This window comes from Oryctolagus cuniculus, chromosome 9 (assembly GCF_964237555.1).
Source record: "Oryctolagus cuniculus chromosome 9, mOryCun1.1, whole genome shotgun sequence".
In the NCBI taxonomy this organism is placed as follows: Eukaryota; Metazoa; Chordata; class Mammalia; order Lagomorpha; family Leporidae; genus Oryctolagus; species Oryctolagus cuniculus.
In genome coordinates this window covers 32713529-32730672 of record NC_091440.1, presented here as the reverse complement: position 1 = coordinate 32730672, position 17144 = coordinate 32713529, and the positions used below count along the sequence as shown (strand labels likewise).

Sequence of the window (17144 nt, the reverse complement as noted above, 5' to 3'; positions counted from 1 at the left end):
CCCTAGAAACGGATCTCCTGGCGATGTCCTAGGCCGGGTAATAATGGAAAGTGTTAGGTAAGAGGGCGACCTGCCCTCTCAGGTGTTCTAAGAACGCGTCCCCTCTCTCTCCGACATCTCTCTGTGGCGTGACTGCACACTGGCTCATCCCTGCGCGAAACCTGTGCACGCTGAAAAGACCAATCACGAAGGGTGATTTTTTTTTCTTCTTCTTCTTCTGCTCCTTTTGCCACCGCCCACTCCCGGCAAGCTGACAACCGAGACAGCTCCCCCGGACTAGCCTGACTTTTTCCATCTCCTCCCACCCAGCGACACCCTCCCACTCGCCGCGCGGATGGGACGCCGGAGGACGCAGCGAGCATGCGCGACCGTTCCGAGCATGCTCAGTAGCGCGCGCTGCTCCCCGGAGCTCCTCCGGCGATCCGCGAGCGACGCGGAGGTCTCTGCGGCTGCTGTGGGAGCGACAGGAAGTGAAGCGGCCCTGCCGGGCTACCGCAGCGGCCGAAGCAGAGGCGGAAGGGGCGCTGCGGCGACAACGTCGTCGACGGGGGCGGCCGAGGGAGCTGAACGCGGAGGGGACCTTCCGGCTCCGAAGCCGGACCCCGAGCCGGGCGGGATGGATCATCACCAGCTGGCGACTGGCCGCTACCAGGTGGTGAGTTCCCGGCCTCCCGGGGCCCTGGGGCTGCCTCCCGTCTCAGGTTATTCCCGGAGGGGACGTGCTGGCCAATTTTGATGATTATTTTTTGGCTCCTCTGGCCCGAGCTGCGTACCTCCAAGCTCTGAGCTTGCTCCCCCCACCTTTCCTGTCTCCCTCGAGACCCATTTCTTCGGTCCCAACTCTCCTGCTAGCCCCTCAGCCGCACCGTGTACCCGCCTGTAAGACACCCTCCCGCACACCCACATCCTAGAGCTTGTGTGTGTTAATTCTCTCCTAACCCTTTCTTTATTTTCGGGCTGCTTGACTCCGGACACATTCCGGCCGATTGTGTCCTGGACGCGGGGCTCCGTTCGCGTACCTGCCAGGGAGGCGTCGTCGTCACTAATGGGGTGGTGGGAAGAGGTGTGAGCACTGTGTAGGGTGGGATGTGGAGCTGGCGAAAACGTGGGTTAGGAATTGTGGCATTGTTGAGGGTAGCTGTAGTGCTGATCTTGTGCCTGCTCTCGTTAACCTTGTCGTTTTGTCCTTTTTCCATTATGTTAGTTTGAAAAGTGTACGTTTTTGTTTTTTTTTTTTTTTTTTTTTTTTTTTTTTTTTTTCCCGTGCCCACCGCCTTTGAACGGGGAGAGGAAACAGAGGAAGTTTTATTAGAAAAAAATTCTTGTTTGAAAAATTCCTTTTTAATTAACACAAGATTTTCCATCTTAACTGTGTTACAGTGTATGAAATGTGTTGTATATTTTCAGTGTCAATTAAAAAACATTTTTTCCCTGTGCGTTTTAATTCTGGTGGCGTTTGGAGATATCTGTTGTAAACCTTACTTAAACGTGGACTCGAAAATAATTTATTCTTTTGAAGCTGTGTAGCCTAGTATTCTACAAACTTTCAGATGGTAATTTGGTTAAACCTGTTTACTGAGGGAGAGGGGAAAAACAGTATGACCTGCTGATGGTGTAGTTTTTAGTTTATCACCTTTTACAAATGTAGATGTGCTGTCTCAGATTTCACCTTTAAAGTCTTTCTTGCCTGTGACGATTTATTGTGTACTAAGGGTTTCCATTTAATAAGTACGTTTTGACAAATAAGGATGTTGAAATCTCAGTGTATGTAATTTTGCACTTTTCTAAGATGAAAGCATGTGATGCCTCCCTTGACATGTGGATTACATTTTGAAGAACCGCCAAACCATCCATGTTGTGAATGCTTTGAAAATTTATAAGTATTTTCTGAACAACCTAGAAAATATTTTTGCTGCCAGTGTGGAAGGCATTTTTAAAGTTGTCAATATATTTACTTTTGGTGGTTTGATTGTTTTTTTTTAAAGGTATTCTTATTTTTGTAAATGTTAGCAAAAATAAAATGCAGAAGATAAGTCTTGAATAACACTATCAGTGAGACTTGTTTTATTTTTCTTATCTTTCTTGTTCCTGTTTGTTTTCCTTCATGGTATAAGCTGACTTAAATTCTTTCTCTTTGGTTGCTTTTGCTTCTTGTAGTCAACCATGTTCTCATAAACACAAGTTACTCCTTAAAATATTTTTAACTGATGTAGTTGTGCCTTAAAAAGAATTTATTATACAAGTGTCATCACATTTGCTGTTGAAAGTTATGACTAGTTAGACTGTTTTTCAAAGTTCCTGTTACCAAAATATTAAAATTTATTCTCTCAGTTTTAGGATACTTTTGTTTTCCTCTAAATCCTTTAAAAATGAATGGATAATGTCATATTTTATTGCTCCTTTTTTTCAAATGGAAGCAGTGTCCTTTGTAGACTTTGGATAGGTGGATGTGTTCCTTGAGAGCAGAGGGCAAAAATCAGTTCTAAAGTACTGCTCACCTTAGGTAGGATAGCACCTTGTTTTCCTTCTAAGGCAGAGGGTATAGAATCTGAGCACAGTTTAAATTTGGACTTCAATTTCTGTTCCTGTGCATTTCAGTGATTTTTGGCTATGAACATTCTTACTAGTTTTGTTGAGAATGATTTATATCCATGTTTACATATATGCCAAAGAAGCAGGTGAATTGAAGTTTCCAGTAGACTTTTTAGCTGGAGCTTAATCCCATCTGTGCCTCATATGATGAACACAAATATTTTGTGGCTCCCTTAACTTTTTTTTAAAGACTCTGGAATGATTAATAACTGGAGCAATAAACAACTTTATTTGGTGACTCTGTAGGAGATAGGCAAGTATATTTAGAGGCGAAATGATGTAGCATGTTAATTGATTACTTATGTAAACAGTAAAAATTAAACTCTCCATTTTGGAAAGTTAGCAGGGATACCCAAAACCATCAGAATGACTTACTGCCATTAACCAGTGGACAAGCTGGAAACCTGTATGTGGAAACTGTTTTCCTGTCCTCCATTCTTCCTTTCCATCATTCTTCCTTTCCATTGTTAAAAGGGTCTGGATCTTGTTAAGTAAAGCAGTGGATAACAATGGGGAGCTACAGAAAGTCTTGATTGTTACTCTTCTAATTTAAGAAAAAAGCCAGGTATGATGTGGAGTTTCATTGTGTTATGGGAATTTTATGCTTGGTAGGAACAGAGCAATGTTGCCAAACTGTAAAGTAGTCAGATGTGGCCTGCAGCTGTTACACCACATTCTAACTTTGATGTTCTTTTTTTAAAAGGATTACTTATGTACCTGCACCACGCTGACTACTAGGATTTAAAAGGTATTCAGTATAAAGATAAATTGGCGGTGTTGCTTATAGCAGTAGTTTACCAAACTGTATTCCAGAATGCTGATAATAGGTGTTCTGGGAGGATTTATAACATATTAACATATTAAAACAAAGAGAAACTGCCCAGTAAAGACATCGATTTGGATTTGTTTACCCCAGTTCTCCCTGATCTTTGGCAAAAGGTTTTTTTTTTTTTTTTTTTTTTTTCATTTTAAGATTATATTAACATTTCTGAAATGCTAGTTTTCTGTGGAACATAATTTGAAGTCCACAATTTTGCATTATTTTTCATACACCAAAGATGTGAGTACTTGGCACTTATCTGGAGAGAGAGTTTTTTGGGAAAGGAGGCTTGACTATTAATGATTAAAAATAGGCTTGAAAAGTATTTGGGCTTATGTTTAGGTTGTCGTGTTTGCACATTTGTGAGACATTGGCTTGGTTTGTTAAAGTCTGATTTTCCATATTGGTACCTAGCTCACTGGGATTATTGTGAGAGTTAAATAATGTAAAATGTAAAACATAAAGAGACTGATACATAAGAACTTAGTTTGTAAACTAGTAAGTTTGTTAATGTTTCATGTTTGCTGGCAGAAAACAGGGGACTCGCAGGTCACAGACAGTTGACATTACTCACGGCACAGCAAGCAGCCTGAACATCAGCATATCTGTGTAGCTTTTTCTTGCTACCAAGTCCCACCAGTGTGGTGAATGTGCAGATGGACATTTGTAATGGGTTTATGTCACATCTGAGGAACTCAGGAGTCAAGGATGCAGTGCGACTTCCCTTTTTTTTCAAACAGGCAGCAAATACTGTAGCAAGCAACAAACAAATGAGTTCACTTCTCCTTGGGAGGGAGCTTACATGTGGTGGTTGCCTTAATCTTTGTTGCTTATGTTACTTACTGCAAGAAACAGCTTAGTATCAGGAAATGGCAAGCTTTGTATTCGGCACACTCAGCAAGCATTTTCAAGCACATTCAGCTGCAAAGCAAACTGCCTCACCTAAGAGAATGTGTTTCAGATTAGGGGGTCATCAAAAATTTTACCAAAAATGCAATATATTTTTGCACAAAAAGAAGCTTATCTTTTGATTATATTTTCCACAAACAAGTATCCTCATGTATGGTGGTTTTTCAGAGTAGTCATTTCCTTTCATTTTTTCATTGAGTACTGCGGTCTTTTACCTTATACTGGTTATCATCTTTTCTTCGCCGGCTTGATTCCATTGATCTCACTTGTTTATTTCCTTTGAATTTACTTATATACTTTATTTGGTTTGTTTTCCTACCATACCTCTTTTATATAAATCAGATTACGTTATTACATAATCTAATAGGTACCTTTTAGTTCCTGCTTGATTTCTTGATTATATTGACACTGGACATTTCTCCTTGAAACTCCTTCTTTATTCCTGATACCAAGAAACTTTTTTTAACCTCTCTCTCTCTCTTTTTTTTTTTTTTTTTGACAGGCAGAGTGGACAGTGAGAGAGAGACAGAGAGAAAGGTCTTCCTTTGCCGTTGGTTCACCCTCCAATGGCTGCCGTGGCTGGCGCACTGCAGCCGGCGTACCGCACTGATCCGATGGCAGGAGCCAGGTACTTCTCCTGGTCTCCCATGGGGTGCAGGGCCCAAGCATTTGGGCCATCCTCCACTGCATTCCTTGGCCACAGCAGAGAGCTAGCCTGGAAGAGGGGCAACCGGGACAGAATCCGGCGCCCCGACCGGGACTAGAACCCGGTGTGCTGGCGCTGCAAGGCGGAGGATTAGCCTAGTGAGCCGCGGCGCCGGCCTTACCCTCTCTTTTAACTTTAAAGATTTATTTATTTATTTGAAAGGCAAAGTGATGGAAGTGAGGGAGGGGGATGAGAGAGTTAGAGCAAGAGAGAGAGAGATCTTTCATCTGCTGGTTCACTCTAGATGTCTACAACAGCTAAGTCTAGACCAGGCTGAATCTAGGATCCAGGAATTCCATCTTGGTCTCTCACATGGGTGTTAGGGGCCCAAGTACTTAGGTCAGCTTCTGCTGCCTTCCCAGGTGCATTAGCAGGAAGCTGGATGGGGAGCTAAGCAACTGGGAATCAAAGTAACCCTCCAATATGGGATGTTAGCTTCGAAAACAGGAGCTTCATCTGCATCAGAATGCTGGCCCCTACTTCTCTTACCCCAGATTTCTCTTTGTGAACTCTTGATATACTTACTTGACACTTAAAATGTTGATTCTTTCCATGGCATGCCATATTGTGATAGTCTGCGTAGTTCTTCCTTCCTTCATTTGACTGTTCTTGACTGTACTGTTTGCATTACATGAGTCACATTTATAGAATATAAATTTGACTTTCATTTCTTTGTTCAAAATCCTTCTACTGAAGAAATCTCTTACTGAATTCCCTTCAACATTTGATATTGTGACTTTCAAAGGAAGAACTGTATAGTTTATATAGTTCATCCCCCCCCCCCCACATATATCATGTATAAATTGTAGGGGCTACAGTTAGCAGTTTGCTATGTTTATGTTTTTGTATCTAGCAATTCATCTTATTTATTGATGTTTACAAAGTAGGTTGTAAATATCAGTGTATTTTCCTGCAAACCACATACTAGTCTAATAAGACTAGAGTTTAATATTTGTTGATGTTTTTTTCTTTGAGTTAAAATTGATATCTAGTGAGATGTACAAATTGGTTTTAAAGTTTTTTTTTTTTTTTTTTTTTTTTAATTCGAAAGAGTTACAGAGAGATAGAGGGAGAAACAAAAAGCTCTTCTATCATTGGTTCACTCCCCCTGATTGCTACAACAGCTAGAGCTGAGTTAGGCCAGAGCCAGGAGCCAGGAGCTTCATCTGGATCTCCCATGTGGGTGGCAGGGATCTAGACACTTGGACCATCTTCCACTGCTTTTCCCATGCCATTAGTAGGGAGCTGGATCAGAAGCAGAGCAGCCAGAACACTAACTAGCCCATATGGGATGCCAGTCTTGCAGGCAGTGGCTTTATCTGCTGTGCCACAATGCTGGCCCCAAATGTACAAATCTTATGTGGCCAATGGGATGAATTTTTTTTTTTTTTTTAAAGATTTAAGGTTTATTTATTTGAAAGAGTTACAGAGAGAGAGAATGAGCCAGAGGAAGAGAGAGGTCTTCCATCTGCTTGTTTACTCCCTGATTGACCACAACGGCTCTAGCTGAGCTGATCTGAAGCCTGGAGCCAGCAGCTTCTTCTGGGTCTCCCACGTGGGTGCCAGGGCTCAGAGACTCAGGCCATCTTCTGCTGCTTTAGGGAGCTGGATTGGAACTGGGACTCAAACCAGCACCTAAATGGGATGCCAGTGCTTCATGCCCAGGGCTTTAACCCACTGTGCCACAATGCCGGCACCTAAAATAGGATTTTAAACTTAAAAACACTGCATTTGTAGAAATTGAAACCAAATCTGTTGTATACTAAGTTGTATATAGTTTGAATACTTGTATTATGTTAATGTATTTTGCTGGGCTAATTACTTTTAGAGGGATCCTAGTTCTCTGGTTATTTTTGTGCACATGTATTAACTGTAAATCTGTCACTGATTTGGTTGAGTGGAATTCATTAAAAATTATGAAAATAAGTAAAAACTACTTCAGCACACTTGAACAGTGTTAAATCTTGCCCTTCACTTAAGCATGATCCATCATTACTTGATCTATAGATGGTGTAATATATATGCCGTAACAAGTAAATGCATTAGAATTATAAAAATAGTGTACTATGGATAGTTTATGAATTTATGTGTTTTTAAGATTTATTTATTTATTTGAAAGTCAGAGTTACAGAAAGAGGTCTTCTTTCTACTGGTTCACTCCCCAGTTGGCTGCAACGGCTGGAGCTGAGCCAGCCAATCCAAAGCCAGGAGCCAGGAGATTCTTCTGGGTCTCCCCCGTGGGTGCAGGGGCCCAGGGGTTTGAGCCATCCTCTGCTGCTTTCCCAGGCATGTTAGCAGGGAGCTGGATTGGAAGTGCAGCAGCTGGGACATGAGCCAGCTATGCCACAGTGCCGACCCCAACTGAGCAGTATTTAGATATCATTCTAGATTAACTATGATACAAAGTTTCTATAACTCATCTGCTCAATATTATAATAACTTATCAAGTACCTCTACCTGCCAAATACAATTTCAGGTGATGGTGAGGAGGACAGTCAGTTTGTTCTCACAGTTCATAGTTTGGTGGAGGGGGAGGCACATAAGTAATCATAATTTTAGGTAATAATAGGTGCTTTGAAGAAAATAAAGTAGGTATATGGAATAAATAATACATTTTATCAATAATTAAATAGTAGTAGAACAATATTGCCTGTATTGTGTCAGGAATGTGCTGAGGACTGCTAAATACTTTACATGTGTTAGCACATTTAATCCTTAGAACACTCTGAAATAGATAATGTTATCATTCTGTTGCAAATGAGAAAAATGAATGATGAAGTTAAATAATAGGCCCAACTGTGATGAAGCTGGTATTTAGACTTCGGTGTTTTAGTTTTATATTATATAAAAAACTACTCTGAACACAATAATTTTATTCTCTTTCAAGACTCTCTGAGTTGACTGTGATCATCAGGATAGTTCTCTGTGTGGTTAGCTAGGACTGCTGGCATTTTTGTAGGCTGGTTGGTTGGAATTTCCAATGTCTAGGAGCTTAGCTGAGACTGTTGATTGGAGCTTTTCTGTTCTCCTCTATGTTTTCTCTCTCTCTCTCTCTCTCTCTTTTTTTTAAAGATTCATTTATTTATTTGAAAGTCAGAGTTACAGAGAGAGAGGAGAGGCAGAGGGGGAGGGTCTTCCATCCGATGGTTCACTCCCCAATTGGCTGCAATGGCTGGAACTTTGCCGATCCAAAGCCAGGAGCCAGGAGCTTCTTCTGGGTCACCGACATGGGTGCAGGGGCCCAAGGACTTGGGCCATCACAGCTTTCCCAGGCCATAGAGGAGAGCTGGATTGGAAATGGAGCAGCCAGGTCTCCAACCTTTGCCCATACGGGATGCCGGTGCTTCAGGCCAGGGCGTTAACCTGCTGCAGCACAGTGCCAGCCCCCATGTTTTGTCTTAATGTGAACTTGATTTTTACATCATAGAGAAGAACCAGCTGTCATTTGTTTTAAAGGACTAGGCTTGCATGTTCAGAATGTTGTTTCCACTGCATCTTATTGATCAAAGCAGGTGTTTTTAACAACAAATTTTCTAATTTTTTAAAAAGATTTTATTTATTTAAGAGGTAGAGTTACAGAGAGAGGGAGAGACAGAGAAAGGTCTTCCATCTGCTGGTTCACTCACAAATGGCTGCAACAGCTGGTGCTGGGCTTCTTCCAGGCCTCTCCTGTGGATGCTAGGGCCAGAGGACTTGGGTTACCTTCCACTGCTTTCCTAGGCCGTAAGCAGAGAGCTGGATAGGAAGAAGAGCAGCCAGGACATGAACCAGCATCCATCTGGGATGCCAGCACTGCAGGTGGGGCCTTAACCTACTATGCCACAATACCGGCTCAGGTCAAAGCAAGGAAAAGGGAATAAACTCCATCTCTTATTGGGAGAAGTGGCTTGCACATAAATGGAGGGAAGCAATTGATGGTGGCCATCTTTGGAGATGATACTCCACACCAGTCAATTTGATCCTTCAGTAGGAAACTACCCACTCTGAAGGTGTGATATTTAGATTGAGATTTGACTAAAATGTGAAGTTCTAGTTTTAGATGACAAATATTGCAGGTATGATAATTGTGATAGAAATGAAATTTTTGTCTTAAGGAATGGAAAGGAAGAGGCTGGCTCTGTGGTGCAGCAGGTTAAGCCACCACCTGCAATGCAGGCATCCCATATATCTCATATGGATGCTGGTTCAGGTCCCAGCTGCTCCACTTCCAATCCAGCTCTCTGTTAATGCTGGAAAATAACTGGGAAAGCAGTGGAAGATGACTCAAGTGCCAGGGTCCTTGGACCCACATGGGAGACCCAGAGGTAGCGGCTGGCTCCTGGCATTGGCTTTACCCCATCCCAAGTCATTGTGGCCATTTGGAGAGTGAACCAGTGGATGGAAGATCTTGCCTTTCCCTCTCTGTAACTCTGCATTTCAAATAAATAAATAAATCTCAAAAAAAAAAAAAAAAAAAGGAACAGAAAGCCATGTAGCTGTAGCAAAGTAAGGGAGATGGCTTAATAATTGAAATGGATTAAGTAGAAATACATTATATGCTAAATTTGATAGACGACTGAAAGTCTCATAACTTCAGGTTATAGTTTTTGTTTCATGAAAGCACAAGTCCCAATCCCCCCCCCCCCCAAGGATACTCTAGCCTGTGGTGAAGTCAGACTCCCTTCCTATAGGCCTACTGTTCCAATTCACTGAAGAAAGATATCCCCCAAGGGATTCAGTCTCCACAGCAAGACATACTCAATACCTGAATTAACCAGGTAATGAGCTAGAGGCTCCTGGTTTGCCATGGTGATGCTAGTCTGGAATGGGGATGGCCACTTAACTTGCCTTGCTCATACTCATGGTATGAGGATGGGGATGTTGAGCCTACTGACAGCCCTTCCTGGGGAGTCAGGCTGCTTGTGAGCTGAGGTTCTAGGCCACTGGCACATGTTCTGTCACTCTTATTGGAGTTCACTTACACAGTTCAGATTAAAAAATAAAAATAAGAATTTCGTATCTTGGCTCCTGTCGTCTGCTCACCTTTCCTCCTCTCATCTCATCTGCTTTCCTCTCCTTCTCTTTTCTCTCTGCTTTCTCTCTTCTCTCCTCGCTAGCTCCTCTCCTCTCTGCCTCTCTCTCTCTTATACTCTCCTCTCTCTTTTTCCTTCTTCGTCCCTTCCCTCCAGCCAGCTGGTTTTCCCCAATAAACCCTTTCCCTTAAAAAAAAAAAAAAAAAAGAATTTCAAGACAGTGACCCTGGAACCCAAGGTTGGGGCCCTCCTGAGGCAGGAGGGAAGTTACACGCCTGTGAATATGGCCCTGAAAGCAGTCTCATTGTGGCAATGGTGATTATGGTAGTGGTGATGATGTAGATCAGGGGTTAATGTTTCCTGTAAAGATGGTAAATATTTTAGGCTTTTGAAACCATGCGTTCTCCATTACAGCTATTTGGAACTACCAGGTCCCAAGTACAGTTGTGACAATGGTAAAGACAAGCTTCTCAAGTCTAACAGAACCTTCATTCTGTTTGAACTGTCACCTCATCGAGGCCGTTCTTGACCACTCTACTTAAAATCACTGTGCTGTCTTCACGGTACTCCCTATCTGCATTCTCTGTTTCAATTTTTATCTGTAATACTTATAACGGTCTAATATTTAAACATTTTGCTTATTTGTTTCCTACCTCCTTTCTTCCCTCTGAATGTAAACTTTATGAGAGGGCTTCTTTTGGTTTTGTTTTTGTTTTTGTTTCCTGTTGTATACTTCCTTATCTGGCATATGGTAGGCCCTCAGTAAGTATTTGATAAGAATGAATAAATGAATGTTAGGGGCTGGCATTGTGGCATATTGGGTAAAGCCACTGTGTGTGATGCTGGCATCCCACGTGGGCACAGGTTCATGTCTTGGTTGCTCCTCCTCTGATCTAGCTCCTTGCTAATAGTCTGGGACAAGCAGTGGAAGATGGCCCAAGCGTTTGGCCCCTGTGCCCATGTGGGAGACCTGGATGAAATTCCTGGCTCCTGGCTATGGCCTGCATCAGCCCTGGCTGTGATGGTCATCTGGGGAGTAAATGAGTGGGTGGAAGATCTGTTTGTCTCTTCCTCTGTCTCTGTAACTCTTTCAAAATAAATAAATAAATAAATAAATGGTAGCAGTGCAAGACCAATATTGGCCCATTATTCTTATTTTTAATATGTGTTTATTATTATGTTTTTAATACGTGTTTATGTGTTTATTATGTTTACTGTTGCTGCTGAGATTTGTGCTAAGGTGATAGTGATGTTGTTTTTTTGTTTTTTTTTTTTTGGCATTTTCTTCCAGCATAACATATATTGTCTAGTTTCTCTCTCCCTGTTCCCTCTCTGAATGGTGTGTCCTAGGGTTGTTGAGTAAGGAAACCTATGAAGCCATAAAGGCAGTGGCCGTGCTTGGTATACCTTCATTGAATATGAGTTAGGGACATGGCTTTGATTTTCTTCATCTGTTTTTTTTTTAATTGATTATTTAGTAACTCTTTTCATTCTTAATATCTGACCTGCATTCTAAAACGTTGTCTAATTGCGTGTGTATCAATAATATCTTAGTTTAGAATTTTATATATACTCTATAGAAGTATTTGTAGTTCTGATTTGAGTTTAATAACTGTGGAATACATTCTGCTTTTATTAAATGTAGGTTTACTGACAGTATTGTTTTAAGTAAGTCTAGCCTACTTACCATGTAATTGTAAGTCATCTAATATCTGTTTTCAGGCTATGTGGTTATAGTTTCTTTCAGAAGAAATTGGAATTAAGGTGTGAGTAAAATCTTGTTAAAGACATGCCAAGTGCAAGTTGGGAAATGCTGTAGTAGTTTAAGGTTTACCTATCAGATTATTTCAAGGTTTCAACTTGCTTACTTTTAAGATGTGTTTTAACATGAACAATTTAATATTTTAAAGGTTCAGGAATGTGCTGTGGTTTATTTTGTCTGTGAAGTTTCTCCAGAATTACCTAAACGATTATATAAAGATGTTGAGCTGTTTGGTCAGAAGCTTTTAAAGTAAGGAAAATAAACTGGATTCATTATGTCAAAAAACCTTTTAATGTGATGGTGTTGCCCTCTTTACTAATTTTTGGGGCATTAAGACATGTAGTCTGTTACATGTTGCACTGAAAAAAATCTGATAGTGAAGCCACTTTAGAATATTTGTTCTTGTCTCAGGAACACTTCAATTTATCTGAGATGACAATTTGTTTGATTTTTCCAAAAAGGGAAGGATCTTGAAATAATGCTTGAGACCTTTTAGGTTTTTGTTTGTAACTTGTAGAGAACAACCTGAGCCCCTACTTACCGCTTCCCTGCTTACATTACTGCATGGCACACTTGTTTTGAAAGGAAATACTATTGCTCTTGCACACGCCACTTTCTAGCCACCACCCCAAACCCTGCTCTCTCTTGCTTTCTGGTCTTTTGAACATATTAGTCCCTTTTTATCTTCTCCTTTTTTCCTCTGGGACTAATTTATGCTCTTTTAGTCATATCTATGTTTATATTTTACTTTCTTTAGAAAAGCTCCCATCTTCACTTGCCTCTTCATTCCCATTTCCCACATTTTTTTTTTTTAAAGATTGATTATTTGAAAGGTAGAGTTAAAGAAAGAGAGGAGAGAGAGAGGGAGAGAGGCAAAAAGGGAGGGGGAGAGAGAAAGAAGAGAGAGATAACAGCTAGGTTTGGGACAGACTAAAGCCAGTAGCTTCTTCTGTGGAAGTCTCCCATGTGGTGGCAGGGGCCTAAACACCTGGGTCATCTTCCGCTGCTTTTCTCAGGCCATTAGCAGGGAGGTGGAGTGGAAGTTGTAGCAGCCGGGTCTCAAACCATTGCCCATATGGGATGCCAGAACTGCAGGCGATGGCTTTACCTGCTATGCCACAGCACTGGCCTCACACTCCTCACTTTCCAGTTCTCTGTGTTCTTTTAATACTGTACTTGATTGTCCTTGTCATAACCCTTATTTCATGGTGTATATTTTCCTACAAGATTGTAAACTCAGTGGGAAATAATTGAAGTACTAAATGAGGACCTTTTGGTCCTCATTTCCAGTTGTATGCATGGGGATAATGATATATTTATAAAATGATATCTGTGCTATAAAAGTAATATGTTACATTGCTGATACATTGTTGATATATATTTTTTAAAGATTTATTTATTTATTCGAAAGGCAGAGTTACAGAGAGGTAGAGGCAGAGAGTGAGGGAGAAAGAGAGGTCTTTCATCCACTGGTTTACTCCCTAGATGGCTGCAGCAGTTTGAACTGTGCCAATCCAAAGTCAGGAGCCAGGAACTTCTTCTGGGTCTCCCACTTGGGTGCAGGGGCCCAGTGACTTGGGCCATCTTCTGCTTTCCCAGGCCATAGCAGAGAACTGGTTTGCAAGAGGAGTAGCTGGGACTGGAACTGGCATCCACATGGGATGCTGGCATTGCAGGCGGTGGCTTTACCCACTGCACCACAGTGCTGGCCTCATGTTGATATTCTTGTTGTCCCTGATTAGTGTATGCACTTTGCTTTTAGAATAGTATTGATGAATCTGTTTAGATGAATGAAATATAGTGGTTCAGATTTATTTTTGTGTAAATTGTCTTCAGACAATTTGCATTTGCATTTGCAGATTAGTAATACAGTTAAGTTATTTGGTCTGTTCATGGGAAGGATAAAAAAGTGTTTCTAGATGTTAAGGAAATAGAGGATTTTTTAAAATATTATGTTGGTGTGATTTTTATGAGTGTTTTTATTTTTTTTTTTAATTAATTTATTTACTTGAAAGGCAGAATTACAGAGAGAGGTAGAGACAGAGATGTCTTCCATCCACTGGTTCACTCCCCAGATGGCCGCAATGGCTAGAGCTGCGCTGACCTGAAGCCAGGAGCCAGGAGCTTCTTCCAGGTCTCCCACATGGGTGCAGGGGCCCAAAAACTTGGGCCATCTTCTACTGCTTTCCCAGGCCATAGCAGAGCTGGATCGGAAGAGGAGCAGCCAGGACTAGAACTGGCGCCCTTGTGGGATGCTGACGCTTTAGCCTATTGTGCCATAGTGCTGGCCCCGGAAGTAGAGGATTCTTAGATCATTTTCTTCAGCCTCTTTTTTTTTTTTTTTTAAGATTATTTATTTATTTATTTGAGAGGCGGAGTTATAGACAAACAAGGAGAGACAGAGAAAGGTCTTCCATTTGCTAGTTCACTCCCCAAAGGGCCACAATAGCTGGAGCTGGGCTGATCCAAAGCCAGAAGGCAGGAGTTTCTTCCAGGTCTCCCACCTTGGTGGGAAGAGCGCAAGCACTTGGGCCATCTTCCTCTGCTTTCCCAGGCACATTAGCAGGGAGCTGGATTGGAAGTGGAGCAGCTGGAACTTGAACTGGCACCCATATGGATGCCGATGCCCAAGGTTACCTGCTATGTCACAGTGCCAGCCTCATAAGTTATCTTTTAATTCCATTTTCCATGGGCTTTAACAAAGTTTACTTATTTGCTTATATTTACTTATTTGAAAGGTAGAATGACGGAAATGGGGAGGTCTGTCTTTTGCTGATTGATTCCCCCCAAATGGTTGCAACAGCTAGGAGTGGGCCAGACCAAAGCCAGGTGCTTAGATCTTAGTTTAGGTCTCCCATATGGGTATCAAGAAGCCATGTACTTGAGCCATCGTATCTGCTACCTCCCAGGATGCACATTTAGCAAGAAGCTACATCCTAAGTGGAGGCAGGGCTTGATACTGGGCACTCTAGTATGGGAAGCAAATGTCCATAACTTGCATTATAGATTAACCCACTGCACCACAATGCTGGCCCCTCTTCAGTCTTTTTGTAGAACTGAGGGAGATTCTGTTCCAGGTTAGGCAGCAAAGCTTATTATTTATAAACATATCAACTGAGTTAAAATACATCAAAGATTCTAGGAAACAACTTTCATTTTAATGTTATTTTATTCATAGTGATGCTAGATATAAGGAGCATATATATATATATATATATATATATATAAAAGCATAAGAGTCTGGTTGTTGGGGTGGGTGTGTGGCGCAATGGTTAAGTCTCTTGTTGGGACTCCTTCATCCCATATCTGAGTGCTTGGTTTGACTCGCAGGTATTCCAGTTCTGATCCAGCTTCCATCTAATGCTCATCTTGGTAGGCAGCAGATGACGGCTCAAGTATCTAGGCTTCTGGCTTTGGTCTGGCCTAGCCTTGGCTGTTGTGGGTATTTGGGGAGTGAACCAGTGACAGAAGATCTCTCTTTGTCTGTTTCTCTTTTTCTCTGTGCTTTCAAATGAAATATAAATTTTTAAAAGTTTAAAAAAAGAATTTGGTCATTGACTAATCCAACTGGCTTTATAGTACTCACAACTCAGTAATCTGTTATTGAGCTAAATTCAGCTTGTAGGCAAGTTTTCTTTTGTGCTCATATTTTTAAAAAATTAAATAGTGCATATATACAGTTTAAAAAGTTTGAATATTGAAAGACAAATAATGAAACTAGTTGTCTCTTTTATCATCCTTTGTCCTCCAGATTTTTCTCCTCAGAAGAAAACAGACCTGTGATTGATTTAGCCAGTTTGATTAGTTCCACATTTTTTTGAAAGATTTATTTATTTTACTTGAAAGAGTTACACAGAGAGGAGGAGAGGTAGAGAGAGGTCTTCCATTTGCTGGTTCACTCCCCTATTGGCTGTAATGGCCAGAGCTGCGCTGATCTGAAGCCAGGAGTGAGGAGCTTCTTCCGGGTCTCCCATGTGGGTGCAGGGGCCCAAGGATTTGGGCCATCTTCTACTGCTTTCCCAAGCCATAGCAGAAAGCTGGATTGGAAGTGGAGCAGCCAGGACTTGAACTGGCACCCATATAGGATGCTGGCATTACAGGCCGCGGCTTTATCCCCTATGCCACAGCGCTGGCCCCTAATTCCACATTTTTAAGACATGCATTTTCAACTGCTCTGCTCTGCTCTGCTCTTCTCTCTCTCTCTCTCTCTCTTTCACTCTCTCTTTCCCTCCCTCCCTCCCTTCCTTTCTTCCTTCCTTATTTATTAATTTATTTACTTGAAAGAGTTATGCAGACAGAGGAGAGGCAAAGAGAGAGGTCCTCCATCCTCTGGTTCACTCCCCAATTGGCCGCAATGGCTGGAGCCAGGGGCCAGGAGCTTCTTCCAGGTCTCCCACGCGGGTGCATGGGCCTAAGGACTTGGGCCATCTTCTACTGCCTTCCTAGGGCATAGCAGAGAGCTGGATGGCAAGTGGAGCAGCCAGGACTCAAAGTGGTGCCCACATGGGATGCTGGCACTGCAAGCGGCGGCTTTACACGCTTTGTCACAGCACCAGCCCCATGCTTTGCTTTCTTACATGTTCTGCTTCCCCTGCCCATACCATGATCTCTGTGCTTTGGCTTACTGAGTTTAAATCTTGACTCCTCACTTACAAACATTGTAGCTGGCCCCCATGGCTTTATTAATTTTTGTTTTTGTGTTATTCTGTTAATTGCTAAACAAGAGGTATTAAAATCTAATAAAATTGTGGAATTATCTCCCTTTAATTTCTTGCATTGTATATTTTGAGGATATCTTATTATGAAATGTACCACTCTTATCTCTGATAGTATTGCTTGTCTTCAAGACTATCATTTGATATTAATATAGCTGTTCCAGCCATCTTATTTTATTTTATTTTTTTTGCCTGACATCTTTTTCTGTTTGCTTTCATTGTATCTATAAGTATCATTTATCGCTATTTTATAAGTGAGTCCTGCTCTTAACAGACAGCCTCTGTGTGTTCATTGGAGTATTTGTAGTCAGTGTAATTATTAATAGGATTGGCTTATGTCTGCCATCATATTGTTCTTTCTCTCCTTTTTTTAAAGGTAGAAAACTTGAATAACAGAACAAATGTGATTTTTGTAGGCAACCAATGAACAATAAATGCTTATAGCCGGTTTTTCTTAAAACCTGCTTTCTACTTGGAAAGATGAACCCAAAATGAATCTTCTTATGCTAATATAATGAACTTAGTGCTGCTATACCCCATTATATGTCAAACAAGGGCTCTCTTGTCCCCAGCCCTGGGCCCCTGGCAAACATAGATAAATTATTGTATTCTGTGTGATGATACCATT

At 41.5% G+C, this 17144-nt stretch overlaps 1 protein-coding gene across 1 annotated transcript in view; it reads left to right on the top strand.

Annotated features, from left to right (window-relative positions):
• Positions 1–243: 243 nt before the first annotated feature.
• NDFIP2 (Nedd4 family interacting protein 2) overlaps positions 244–17144 on the top strand; it is an 86226-nt gene continuing 69325 nt past the window's right edge. Inside the window, exon 1 of the mRNA XM_051850574.2 lies at positions 244–655. Within this exon, the coding sequence (XP_051706534.1) occupies positions 335–655 (321 nt within the window). The 5' untranslated portion in view covers positions 244–334. The remainder of the gene's footprint in view (positions 656–17144) is intronic.